General features: G+C 39.8%; 1 protein-coding gene and 1 pseudogene across 3 annotated transcripts in view; one reads left to right on the top strand and one right to left on the bottom strand.

Annotated features, from left to right (window-relative positions):
• BEND6 (BEN domain containing 6) overlaps positions 1 to 14,318 on the top strand; it is a 46,267-nt gene that overhangs the window by 21,226 nt on the left and 10,723 nt on the right. For both annotated transcript variants that reach the window (XM_053603780.1, XM_053603781.1), the window contains exons 3-4: positions 5,044 to 5,221; positions 13,702 to 13,922. In XM_053603780.1, coding sequence (XP_053459755.1) covers positions 5,044 to 5,221; positions 13,702 to 13,922 — 399 coding nt within the window. The remainder of the gene's footprint in view (positions 1 to 5,043; positions 5,222 to 13,701; positions 13,923 to 14,318) is intronic.
• LOC128594876 (galectin-1-like) lies at positions 1,567 to 2,045 on the bottom strand (annotated as a pseudogene). The gene has a single exon (XR_008382647.1). The product of XR_008382647.1 is annotated as a galectin-1-like (transcript).

Genomic DNA, 14,318 nt, shown 5'->3' with positions numbered 1-14,318 from the left:
TATATTTCAGATTTTAGATATTCCTACTTCTAGGGGCCAGATTCTGGATTAGTTATGATACATGTTGCAAAAGCTGTAACAAAGACCCAAATAACATAAAGTGGCTTATACAAGATGGAAGTTTATTTTCTTCTTACATAATAGTAAGAGCAGTTTATGGTTAGTATGGGAGCTCCATAATTTTAGAAAAATGTAAACATCGAGGATGCCTCTTAACCTTGTCCATCTACCTTCCTAAGTACACTGCCTCTAGTTCTGGGTCTCCCATCACGCCAGTGAAAAGAGCAGAATCCAGGCAGGGGAAGGTGCACCTGTTCCTTTAAGGTTATGAACCAGGAGTGGTACACAGCACTTCCTCTCAGATCCTATTGGTGTGGACTTAGTCACATAGACACGCTGGAAATCAAGTCTTTAGTGACAGCTATGATCTGTGCTGTAGAAAGGGGAAACAGATAACCTGTAGATAGCTGGCTATATCTGCCATTGTCCATTTTTTCTATTGGGGTCTTGTCTTTTCTGTTGGGCTTTTGTTTGTTTTGGAGACACCTCTGTCACCAGGGGTGGAGTGCAGTGGTGTTGTCGTTGCTCACTGTGGCCTCAGACTCCTGGAATCAAGTGACCCTCCTGAGTGTGCCACCAGGCCTGGCTACATCTTTTTTATTGTTTGTAAAGACAGGGTTTCACTCTGCCGGTTTGGAACACCTGGCCTCCAGCAATCCTCCACCTTGACCTCCCAAAGTGCTGGGATTACAGGTGTGAGCCACCGAGCCTGTCCTGTGGGATTTTTTTCATTTTTTCTGGTGGGCTTCGTGTTCTCCTCTATTCTTACTCGTTTGCACAAATACCTTATCTATTATAGAAATTAGTCTCTTATAGTTCGAGATATTACAGATATATTCTCCCAATCTAATATTTATCTATTAACTTTATTTCCTTTCATTGATGCTCACAAACAGATTAGCATTTGCCTGATTTCCTTTCATTGTTTAGTAACTTGCTAAAACTTGCTAGCAAGAACTAGACAATAAATTCTACTTTCTCCAATTGCTACTTATTAGAATTCAGGTCTCAGTAGACATTCCTCAGTTTTTAAAAATTGTTTCATTTCTATTTAATCAATATTTCATTTCTTTACCAGCAATACTCAGGATAGTCTATTGATCTACATCCACTCCATTCCTGGTTTTGTCAAACTCCTTAATGTTTTGTCCAAAGTGATCTCATTATGATCTTAGTTTCTTTTCACTTATTTCTAATAAGATTACACATCTCTATGTATCCTCATTAGCCATATGTGGTTTCCATTCTGGAAAATGCTTGTTCATGTCATTTGCCCATTTTTCCATCGAGTTGGTGGTTTCCTTTGCCTTGTTTTTCAGTTAATAGTATTGAAAATATCTTCCACCCATTGTGATGTGTTTCTTCATTTCTTCAATGTTCTTTACTGAATAAAAGTTTTTTTTTTGAGACACCGTCTTACTATGTCACCCTCAGTAAAGTGCAATGGCGTCACAACTCACAGCAACCTCCAACTCTTGGGCTTAAGCGATTCTCTTTTTTTTTTTTTTTTTTTTTCAGGAAGAGCAGAGGCAGCTGCCTTTAGTGGGGGTCATGGGCCAGCTGACTTCAATCAAAGGCCACACACTTGATCTTGAAGTCACCATCAGCTGCCATGTAGTTGATGGCCTCCAGGTTGAGGCGGTTAGGGAACTTGAATGTGTAACCATGGCAGCTTGATGGTCAGGTCTGCCTGGTCAAAGCTGATGCACACCTCTGTGACACTTCCAGGCTGGAAGGGAAAGGCAGCCTCCCGCTGCTCAGCTCCCCAAGCCCCACCATCCTTGCTGTTGCACACAATAGTATTGGCATCCCATGGGCATCAAAGCAGGGGTTGAAATGCAGGCACAGGTTGTTGCTGTCTTTGCCCAGGTTCAGCACAAAGCTCTTGGCGTCGGGGGCCACCTCGCCCCGTACTCTGAGGCACTCCCCAGGTTTGAGATTCAGGTTGCTGGCGACCAGACCACAAGCCATGATTGAAGCAGGAGGATGTTCCAGGTCCGGTGGCACCAGCCGTATGAAGATCTGAAGACTCCACCTGAGCTTAAGCGATTCTCTTGCCTCAGCCTCCCAAGTAGGTGGGACTACAGGTGTCCGCCACAACACCCGGCTATTTTTTTTTTGGTTGTAGTTGTCATTGTTTTTTGGCAGGCTCAGGCTGGGTTCGAACCAGCCAGCTCCAATGTATGTGGCTGGCACCCTAGCCACTGAGCTACAGGCGCCGAGCCATGAACAAAAGTTCTTGTTTAGTTGAATTTGTTAAATCTTTTCTAATTTTATCTCTTAAAACTCTCTCTGGCTTCAAGTTCAAAATATATACACTTATATTTTCTTTTAAAACTTGGAAGTTTTGCTTTTAATGTTTATGTTTAAATTCTTTTTGTTGTTATTGTTGTTGCTTTGAGCAGAGTCTCACTTTGTTGCTCTGGGTAAAGTGCTGTGGCATCAGCCCGTTTACAGCAACCTTGGAGCTCAAGTTATTCTCTTGCCTCAGCCTCCCCAGTAGCTGAAACTATAGGCAACCACCACAATGCCTGGCTAGTTTTTCTATTTTTAGTAGAAAGAGTCTCAGTCTTGTTTAGGCTGGTCTTGAACTCCTGAGCTGAAGCAATTCACCCAACTCAGTCTCCCAGAGTATTAGGATTATAGGCGTGAGCCACCACACCTGGCTGTGTTTAAATTCTTACTCTCTCTGGAGCAATTTGTGTGTGTGTGTGTACAAGAAGGGATCTATTTTCTTTAATTTTTTTCCCAGATGGTTATCTAGTTTCTCCAGCTTCATTTGTTGAACAGACCCTACTTCCCCAGTGAGGTGCTTTGCTTTTTCTGTCACTTGTCAAAGTTGCTCATGTGTGTGCATCTGTTTTGGGCCTCTCTTGTCTATCCTTGTACCAACACCATACTGTTTTAGTTTGCTCTTGATTTTTAATAAGCCTTTGTATTTGTGAAGAAAAGATCCTGTTTCTTGTACTTCCCAAGATTGCTTTGGCTATTCTTGGCCCTTTGTTCTTCCATATAAATTTTAGAACCAATTTATTAAGTTACCAAAATATCTTTTTGGATTTTTAATGGAATTGTATTTAATGGTATGGCTCAATTTGGGGATACTTATTTTTTTTAACTAAGACTTCATATCTCTAAACATGATGTCACTCCAAATTAAGTTAGAATCACCTTTGGTGTCTTTCTGTAAAGTTTTTTTTACTTTTTTCATACCGATCTTGCACATCCTTTTTTTGGCAAAAATATTTTTATTGTCTTAAAAAATATCATTCATTTAGGCAAAGCTATTAAAAACACACAAGACCTCTCAAAAGTGATATAACAGGTATCCAAAAGAAGTAAAAAATATGCATAAACCAAAATACATTTCAGATTAACTAGCTTTCATTTTTTCTAAAACTTGTAGGATTCTGGAAAATACTTAAAGACGGGGGGAAGGAAATTGACCTAACACAATGAAGTAGGCACAGCTCTGTGAAGTTGGCACAGACTGTCTTAGCCTGGGTTTGTCTAGAACTCTGCTGTGTGCCTTTTAAAAAATTACTTAGCCTGCTAGTGTCCCAGTTTCTTCAACTGGAGAATGGAAATAATACCTACCTCATGAAGTTTTAAAAAAAAAAAAAAATCAATGAAATCACAGATGTAACGGGCCTAGCATAGAACTTGGCACATAGCTAGCATTCAATATTTCCCTCTCATGATCGCTTGCACATCATTTGTTATGTGTTAATGGCATCTGTTCTCAGGATTTAAACATAAATACAGAATATTTAGGCTCTAGCGATTGCAAACTGTCAAGAGACGCTATAAATATTTGCATTCTGGAGTTTTTTTAATTTTAAGAAGTGTAATAAGTATACAGAAGAGTGCATATATCAAAATGTCCAGTTGATGAATTATCACAAACTAAACATGCCCACATAAAAAAGATAGAACATTGCAGCACCCCAGAAGATCCATCACGCCCCCCGTCTACAACTACGTCATGCTCTCCCCGCAGATAACTACTGTCCTGACTTTTGATAAATGATATCCTTTTGTATACTATGTTACCAATTGTAGCTGGTGTATAATAGCAATAACTTTTTTATATCTTTCCACCTTGACAAGTTTTCCTGTTTTTTTGTTTGTTTGTTTGTTTTTGTAGAGACAGAGTTTCACGTTATGGCCCTCGGTAGAGTGCCATGGCATCACACAGCTCACAGCAACCTCCAACTCCTGGGCCCAAGCGATTCTCCTGCCTCAGCCTCCCGAGTAGTTGGGACTATAGGCGCCCACCACAACACCCGGCCATTTTTTTGTTGCAGTTCGGCCGGGGCTGGGTTTGAACCCGCCACCCTCGGCATATGGGGCCGGCGCCCTACCGACTGAGCCACAGGTGCCGCCCCCAGTTTTCCTGTTTTTAAAAATAAGTTTGTCAGCCTCTTTGCCCATTTGCCCTAGCAATGGAGGCTTGTTCACCATCTGTGTTGAACATATCCTGTCCTGGGAGCCTGTATCTTGGTCTTTGTAAACCCTTCTTTTTCTTCTTCAATAAACTTTGTTCCATGCTTACCTTGAAAAAAATGACATAAATAAATCATTTTGTCTGCATGTGTTCACAGATGAAAGAAGTAAGGTTCAGGTAGTGAAGAATTTCTACAGAAGATAAGGCTGTGTATCAGATTTGAAGGGTAGTCTTGTCAACTTTACTCTGTTGAACTAATTTCCCACTTCGTATTTTTCAGGGAAGCTAAGTAGAAAGTCAGAGTCCTGATTTCTGCTTCACAAAAGGTGCATGTGCATGAAACTTTGTTCTTCCTGAGTTCTATCCTGAGTTCCACGGCATGGTGGAGGTCAAAGCTGGGGCTACTTCAGTAGCCAGGTGTACCAGGGAGAGCAAGAATTTGCAGTTTTGATGAAGTTTCTTCAACATACTGAGCAGGGAATAAACCATTAAAGATGTGAGGAAGCTTTTTTTATGGTGTCTGCCTTGTATTTTAGAGAGACCCATATTCGGGAAATGCCTTTCTGCCCGGTGAGATCTCCAGTGAGGATGAAGAGCCCTTAGCAGAACTGTCTAAGGAGGAATTGTGCGCCAAAATAAAAAGCCTGAAAGAAAAAGTAACAAACACCCGAAAAGAAAACAGCCGACTTCGACAGTCTTTGGTCATGCTTCAAGGTAAACTTTGAGAAAATCGACATTTTAGATGAAAGGGAAAGTATGTGAAAAGCATTGCAAATCAACTGTCAATGAAACAGAAAATCAGTACCCGAAGAGAGCTTGAAAATTACATTTTTAAAAAATCACATGATTGTATAATTTAAAAACAGAAGCACTCTATTGGAGCATCAAAAGATTTTAGGCTCTCCTACAAAATACCAAATACATTCATTTAATGATGGTCAACAGATATTTATTGAGCATTTAATATAAGCCACTCACAGTGCTAGGCCCTAGGGAGAAAAGATTAGTAAGAGAGAAAATTTGTCAAGGTTCTCATGATGTACTTAATCTCACTCTTGTCTCTGCTAGGGAAAGCGCTAGAAAATGGAGCTTGTTCTGATCCATTATAAAACCACTGGAATTAATGATTCCATTATACATTTTAGCTTTTGTGTTGAGGGAGTGATTTGGGAAAACAATTGCATGGGAAACATATAAAGAAGAAAGATCATCATACACAAATTCAAAAACACTTGGCTCAGGGGCTTTCTGTAGAATCCTATCCTGTGTTCAGTATTCTAAAAAACATGCTTTCCATGTGTGGTTAAGCACCATGCGTTATTTTATACAGCTGAATATTGGACAGTTATGCCCCATGTGGGGCAGCACTCTGTTGTAAAATAATAACCACTCAGAGCATTCTGGAAATAGATCCCTCTGACTGCTGTGTAGAGAAGGGGCAGAAGTGATACAAGAAAGACAGGGAAGAAAAGCCAGCAGAGAGATGCCGTAGTCGTCCAGACTAACACGGCAGCACCCTGCACTAGAATGATGGACGTGAAGATAAAGAGGACAGTTTCATAACATTTTTGGAGACAGAAGGTGGTGATGAGTGAGACTGACAGACTAGGGCGGCACCTGTGGCTCAAGGAGTAGGGCGCCGGTCCCATATGCTGGAGGTGGCGGGTTCAAACCCAGCCCCAGCAAAAAGAAAAAAAAAGAGATTGACAGACTAATGATGGATCACTTGATTTCCTAGGAGTATTTATTAACGTTTTCACAGTTTTAACTAGAAATTGCCCCATGTATATGGAAAGATATTTATTCCATTATTATTACCTATTTCTTCACTTTAAAATATTGCATATTGCACTTTAAAATATTACATATTAAAACTGATGTTTTCTCCTGGTATTCTTTGTAATTTCCAAAGAATAAATACTTCCTGTTTGTATATCATCTGTTCCAGAATTTAGAGAAATTGCTAGTTAAAGGCCTTGACCTTGGAGCTGAAAACCTTTGTTTGCATCCCAACTCTGCTTCCTAGGTTTGCTCCTTTAGCCATGTTGTTTCTTTGTGTCCTCACCCTGGCTAAAATTTCCTCATCCAAAAAGTGGGGCAATATGTCGTTTCCTTGTTGCTACCAGGATTAAATCAGATAATTAGAAGAATGTTTTCCAGTGCCCGGCATAAGAGGGAGACTCGGTAATAGTTATTATTGTTATTGGTTGGTAATAGTTCTTATTGTTATTATATAACTTTCTCTCCATTTATTCACGAATGACTCAACCTAGTGGAGAGCCAAAGACAGTCTCTTCACTGGTGCGTCAGATCCCATTTCCTTTTATCTAATCAAGGACATGGCTCCAGGGATGCTGCCCCCCTCCTCTGTTATCATGTCTGTTTTTATTAACACCAGAACCTAACATATAACTCCGTCACCCCCCCAAAAAAATTGTAGAGCAATTTTTATGATAAATATAGGTGAGAAAATGCTAAATAAAAAGTACCAAATCTTATTCAGTAGCCTAGGAGAAGAATCCCTTACTATGACCAGTTTTTTCTCTCTCCCACTCTCCCAGATTGCCATTTCACTTTCTTCCTTCTCTGCCAACTTCTACCACCTCCTCCCTTGTCTTCACTCTCAGTTGATGACTTTGCTTCCTACTTCATTGAGAAATTGGAGGATATGAAGACACTGCTTCTTCCTACACCTGTGCTTGTATGCTCCACTTTCTCTCCAGTTATTTGTGAATGACTCAACCTTCTGGAGAGCCAAAAACAGTCTCTTTGCTGCTGTGTCAGATCCCAACTCCCTTTACCTAATTAAGGACATTGTTCCAGGGATTCTGCCCCTCTCTCCTGCAAGATCAAGTTTTTTTTCTTTTCTTTTCCTTCCTTTCCTTTGTTTTCCTTTCCTTTTCTTTCCTTTCTTTTTTTTTTTTTTTTTTTTATTTTTGGCCGGGGCTGGGCTTGAACCCGCCACCTCCGGCATATGGGACCGGCGCCCTACCCGTTGAGCCACAGGCGCCGCCCATCTTCTTTCCTTTCTTTCTTTCTTTCCTTCCTTCCTTCCTTTCTTTCTTTCTCTCTTTCTTTCTTTTTTGAGACCAGCTCTTACTCTGCTGCCCTAGGTAAAGTGCCATAACCTCATAGCTCACAGCAACCTCAAACTCTTGGGTTCAAGAGATCTTCTTGCCTCAACCTCCCAAGTACAGGCACCCACCACAACTCCTAGCTAATTTTTCTATTTTTAGTAGAGACAGGGTCTCACTCTTCCTCTGGCTGGTCTCAAACTCCTGAGCCCAAGCAATCCACTGGCCTTGGCCTTCTGGAGTGCTAGAATTACAGGCATGAGCCACTATGCCCAGCCAAGTTTTCCTTTTCTAATGAATCATTCCTTTCAGTCTGAGACATACTGTTATTTCTCTCACTAAAACAAACAAACAACAACAACAAAAAAAAACCCACCTCCTTAGGCCATTTGCTTCTCCATCTTCTGCCCTGTTTCTCTCCTTTTATAGAAAAACACCTTAAAAGACTGGGTTATGCACACTCTCTTTGATTTCTACCCCATTATTCTCTCTAGATACCACTCTATTCAGGTCCTTTTCATTCCATCATAATCTCTCTTTTCATGATCACCAGTCGAAAATCTCCATGTATTAGCTTGCTAGGGCTGTACTGACAAAGTCCTGCAGGCTGGGTGGCTTAAACAACAGAAATTTGTTATCTCACTCTTTTGGGGGCTGAAATTCCAAAATCAAGGTGTCAGCATCACCATGCTCCCTATAATATTTCTAGGGAAGCATTGGTTCAGGCCTCTCCTACCTGATGGCTGGATAAGGCAGCATAACTCTAGTCATCACAAACTAGAATATAGTCCAAAAAACCAAGTAGAAAAGATGGCTATCGATTAGACTTCAGACAATAGGAAAAGTCAGGCACCTCTTACCAGCACTGTAGTGTTCACGCATGCATTTATTCATTCAGTAAATATTTATATCATCCCTACAATAGGACAGCACTGTTTTAAGTACATAGGAAAATCAATGGAAAAAAACAGACAAAGATGTTCTATAAAGCTTATATTCTAGTGTACGGGAGGAAGATGGTTAAACATGTTTCAAAAAATATGAAATTATATAATATGTTAGATGGTGATACATGCTTTGGTGCTACAAAGGATCAGAATTTGAGAGAAGGGGTTGGTTTACAATTTCAAATATCATGGTCCTAGGAGGCCTCCTTGTAAAACTACAGTTAGGAATTAGGAAGATACTGGAAAATTGAAATTTCACACATAATCTTAATAAGAAAAAAGCCTGTTTGTAATAACGTGCCTAATAACTCTTTGAACTAAGAAGAGTTCAAAGCGCTGTTGGCTTGGTGCCTGTGGCTCAAGCGGCTAAGGCGCCAGCCACATACACCTGAGCTGGCGGGTTCGAATCCAGCCTGGGCCTGCCAAACAATGACAGCTGCAACCAAAAAACAGCCAGGCGTTGTGGTGCGCGCCTGTAGTCCCAGCTACTTGGGAGGTGGAGGCAGGAGAATCGCTTGAGCCCAGGAGTTGGAGCTTGCTGTGCGCTGTAATGCCACAGCACTCTACCCAGGGGGACAGCTTGAGGCTCTGTCTCAAAAAAAAAGAATCGTGGCTGTTTTCTTTGTAAAGCCCACTAAGAAAAATAGCAGAATTTATACACCATTCTAGACATTCAGAACTGCAGACATGTGTGTGCTGTGTGCACGTGTGTAAAGTATTTGAAACAAATCTTTAGGAATATACCTGACCAGCACAATAAGATGTGAAAGGAAATAGGAAATTATCTAGTGTTTAGAAGGGCATTAAGATGTCATTATTTATAGAAAATGAATGTACAGTTAGGAAAATAAAGCATCAGCCAAAAACTTGACTCTTGTGACTAATAAGATTTCAGCAAAGAGTCAAAAATCAGTAAGTTTTTAGACTTTAATTCCTCACCATAAACAAAATCAAATAACAATGGATAAAAGACTTAAGTTCTAAGACTTGCAACTCTAAAACTACTGGAGGAAAACATAGGGGAAATGTTTCATGCATTGGTCTGGGCAAGGATTTTTTGAATAAGACTTCAAAAGTACAGACAACAAAAGCAAAAACAGACAAATAGGATTATGTCAGATGAGAAAGCTGCATAGCAAAGGTAATAATAATCAACAAACTGAAGAGAAAATCTACAGAATAGGAAAAAATGTTTGCAAACAATGCATCTGACAAGGAGTTACTATCCAGAATATATAAGGACCTCTAACAATTAACTTAAAAAAGAATTAACTAGGCAGTGCCCATAGCTTAGTGGGTAGGGCGCCAGCCACATACACCGAGGCTGGCAGGTTCAAAACTGGCCCAGGCCAGCTAAAACAACAATGACAACTGCAACAACAACAACAAAAAAAAAAACAGCTCCTGTAGTCCCAGCTAGTAGGGAGGCTGAGGCAAGAGAATCACTTAAGACCAAAGTTTGAGGTTGCTGTGAGCTGTGATGCCACAGCACTCAACCGAGGGTGACAGCTTGAGACTCAGTCTTAAAAAAATTTTTTTTGACTAAAAAATGGACAAAATATGCTGTCATGGTAGCTCATGCCTGTAATCATACCTCTGGGAGGCCAAGGTGGGTGGATCTCTTGAGCTAATCAGTTGGAGACCAGCCTGAGCAAGAACAAGACTCTGTCTCTAAAGAAAATAGCCAGGGGCAGCGTCTGTGGCTCAGTCGGTAAGGCGCTGGCCCCATATACCGAGGGTGGCGGGTTCAAACCCGGCTCCGGCCAAACTGCAATCAAAAAAAAAAAAAATAGCCTGGCGTTGTGGCGGGCGCCTGTAGTCCCAGCTACTTGGGAGACTGAGGCAGGAGAATCGCTTAAGCCCAGGAGTTGGAGGTTGCTGTGAGCTGTGTGGGGCCACGGCACTCTACCGAGGGCCATAAAGTGAGACTCTGTCTCTACAAAAAAAAAAAAAAAAAAAAAGAGAGAAAAAGAAAATAGCCAGGCACTGTGGCAGGCACCTGTAGTCCTAGCTACTTAGGAGGCTGAGGCAAGAGAATCGCTTAAGCCCAAGAGTTTGAGGTTGCTGTGAGCTGTGACACCACAGCACTCTACCAAGGGCAACATAGTGAGACAGTCTCAAAAAAAAAAAAATCATGTTTCCAAATGAAAAATAATTCATGGATGGATACATCAGTTGTGGAGCATTGGAATATTAGTCAGCAACAAAAAGGCATGATTATGATACAGACAACATGAATGAATGTTAAAATACTACGCAGAGAGAAAAAATACAAAAAAAAAAAAAGAATACAGGCAGTTCCTGGGTTACAAACAAGATAGGTTTTGTAGGTTTGTTCTTAAGGTGAATTTGTATGTAAGTTGGAACAGGTACATTTACCTATTACCTGTAATAGCCTCTGTTCTTAAATGTGAGTCATGCCTTAGTTGGTTCTTTGTAACTCAGGGACTTCTGTAATAGCTTCCATTTGTAAGCTCAAGTCGTACATAAGCGGTTGTCTGTAACTCAGGGACTGCCTGTATACTGCTCAGGCCCATTTAAATGGAATTCTAGAACAAGTAAAACTTAACCTACAGCTAAAGAAGTTAGATGATACGTGCCTCTGAGGCAAGTCCAGGGATTGACTTAGAAGGGATGTGAGGGCACTTTCTGGGAAGATGAAAATGTTCTACATCTTGGGTGGCGCCTGTGGCTCAAGGAGTAGGGTGCCGGTTCCATATGCTGGAGGTGGCAGGTTCAAACCTAGCCCCGGCCAAAAAAAAAAAAAAAGAAAAAAAGAAAATGTTCTACATCTTGATGAGGCATATGTTTTTTTTTTTCTTTTTTTGGCCGGGGCTGGGTTTGAACCTGCCACCTCCGGCATATGGGACTTGGTGCCGCCCTTAATGAGGCATATGTTAAATAAGTGCATCCATTTGTCAAACTCATTCTCTTTACTTACTTAATTTCTGCTCAGATTTCATGTAAGTTCTTGTGCCTTTGGTTGTATGTAATTTAGACTTCAAAAGATCATATTTTCCAAGAAGATTTCATGAAACAGGCAAAATATTCAGTTTACAGTTTTAATTGGGAAAAAGAGTTATGATACAATGCTTTGTATCCAGTATTAACTCTACGACGTAAGTGGAAATACGTTAATAAAATAGAGATGCCAACAAGTGTGTATAACATTTGTAGTTGCACCTCAAGTCAGCCAAAATGCCAAGTTAAGGGTGCTGTCCTCCAGACTACCAAGTCTGCCCAAGACTTCTGACACCAACTGCAAATTTGGGTGTTTCCCAAAACCACATTCATGTTCAATAATTTGCTAGAAAAACTCACAGAACCCTCTGAAAGCTGTTATACTCATAATTATGCTTATTGCACAGAAATTAGAAACAGCCAAAGAAAGAGGACAGCGTCTGGGAGATTTCAAAATGTATGAAGCTTCTGTTGTTCTCGGGATATGTTATGTGCTTAGCATCTATATATAACAGTATGCAAGAATTTTCCTCTGTCTGCAAAGCTTGTTACAGCTCTGGCATCTGAAGTTTCTATTGGAGCTTTATTATGTAGGCATGATTGGTTGATTGCCTGCCCATGAGGTTTAACTTAGTCGCTAAATCATACGGTTGGTAGTGTGACCAGCTCCAACCTGAGTCACCTTTCTAGCATAAACTATGAGGTGTGATCCCAGGGACTCAACCACAAGTGATAAAGACTTTCCTATTATTCAGGAAATTCTAAGGATTTCGAGGTTACCTCCCAGGAAATGGGACCAAAGCCAGAGCTCTCTTTGAGGAAAAAAAAATTCTTCCTACACAGCTTGGTTATATGAATAATGTCTCTTCTTCAGCTCTCAGACTCTAAGCTCCAGAAGGACACAGACCCCACTTGGTTTTGCTCTTGGTTTTATCCTAGCACCTAGCATGGTGGTTGGCAAATGTTGAGTGTCTGCAAAACATGGACTTGGGGGCCGGACAGTCTGAATTTGAACTTGGCTCTTCTTTTCACTAAGTGACTCTGGACAAGTTCCTTAAACTCTTCTTGCCTAGTTGACTTCATCTGTAAATTGGAGGTAAAAATAATGCTCATCTTATTGTGAGTTGCAATGAGTACTGAATGAAAGAACTTCAGTTAAGCTCTGAGAACAGCATGTGGACCAGAGGGAACGCTAGATAAATATTTAATATTATTAAATGCTCAATAAATAATTACTGATGGAACGAGTGTCTGGCATATGAGAAGTACTTAGTAAATATTTTTTGAAAGAACAGAAAGTAAGATTTTCTTCTTGAGTAAGTTTTCATATTAAGATTGTACCCAGATGTGTTAATTTGGACATGTCATGAATTATTCTAAAGATATAGCTTAATAATGTGCTTAAGAAAAGTATTAAAAGAAATCTTCAGAGTTTTCTCACCTCTTCAGCAGGCAGTGCCCTCAACCATAGAATGAGGAATTGAATTAGGGTTCAAGGTCTCTTCCAACTCCAACAACATGTTATTTGTCCTTAGGAAACAAACTAGATATAACAACAAAGAAGACCATTTTACATGGAAGCATGAAACCTTTGAATGTGTAAGTTTCCACTAAAAAAAAAAAAGGAAAAAAGAGAATATTCCATTGATTCCCGAAATTCATCTTTAATATGTGACAATATAGGTGTGAACTGTGGCAGTGCATTTTTATTAATTTGAGGAAATTTGGCTCCCTCATAAGCCATACAGAAAGGTCATAGAAAATTTAATCAGTGAGAAATGGCTAGTTTTATCTTGATATTTAAACAGGCCTAATGTGAGCTTCTAGAAGGTGATTGATAATAGAATCAGTAATATCTCCAATAAGAAATTCAACACCTTCGAGTAATATCCCTAACATTTAGAAAAAAAGAATCAACCATTTAAAAATATTTTAAACATTTTAACATTAACAAAGTAATGCATATACACTTAAATACAATAACCTGTTTTAAAACTGACTTGTTATTATAATTCAGCAATCATTAAATTATTGAATAATGAAAAGTAATTATGTTCCAGACACCCTTCCTGCCATGTTTATTTTCCAAAGGTGGCAAATGTTAACAATTTGTTCCACATATTTCTATGCACATGCACTCAACAAAAATTATGTATATATGCACCTGTTATTCATGGTATTTATGATGTGTTACTTTTTCTTGCTATTTTAGTGTTACCACAGGCAGTCACCCAGTTTGAAGAGCTGGTTGGTATGGCAGAAGCCCTGCTTAAAGGTGGAGGAACCATGTCTACGTCTGCGTCCACCCTGTGGAGAGCAACAAACAACTCCTCCCCAGATTCATTTACTTCAACATGCAGTAACTCTAATTCTAATTCCAGTTCACCAGTTTCCTTGAAGGCTGAGGAAGAGCATCAGACTGATAAGAAGCAGGTCAGCTGGAATATCTGCCTTATTGTTCTTTGGAATACAGTTAAATGCAAAAAGCAAATTAAGAATAGAAAAAACATTTTTTTTTTCAGATAACTGTAGGTAAGTTTAGGTACAACCATAATATTCCTATTGCACAAAACTATTTTCTTTCTCCAATAAAAATTAATATTTGGAAAAAATACCAGTTTAATGGCAAGTTTTGGACAAAGATGAAGTTATTAAATTATATAATTCCTAAACCAGAGACAAGAATCCCTGTGCTTTAAGGGCTATAAAATTTCATATTACTGAGAGGTAAATTTCAGCCTCAGCATGCTGGCTAGACACAATTCTTTTTCTGTTTTCTCAGTTTCTCTTCATCGAGAAACAGAAGCTAAAAAGATAAGTGTTTTGTTA

The sequence above is a fragment of the Nycticebus coucang genome, chromosome 9 (assembly GCF_027406575.1).
Source record: "Nycticebus coucang isolate mNycCou1 chromosome 9, mNycCou1.pri, whole genome shotgun sequence".
Classification (NCBI taxonomy): Eukaryota; Metazoa; Chordata; class Mammalia; order Primates; family Lorisidae; genus Nycticebus; species Nycticebus coucang.
This window is presented reverse-complemented; position numbering and strand designations above follow the sequence as displayed.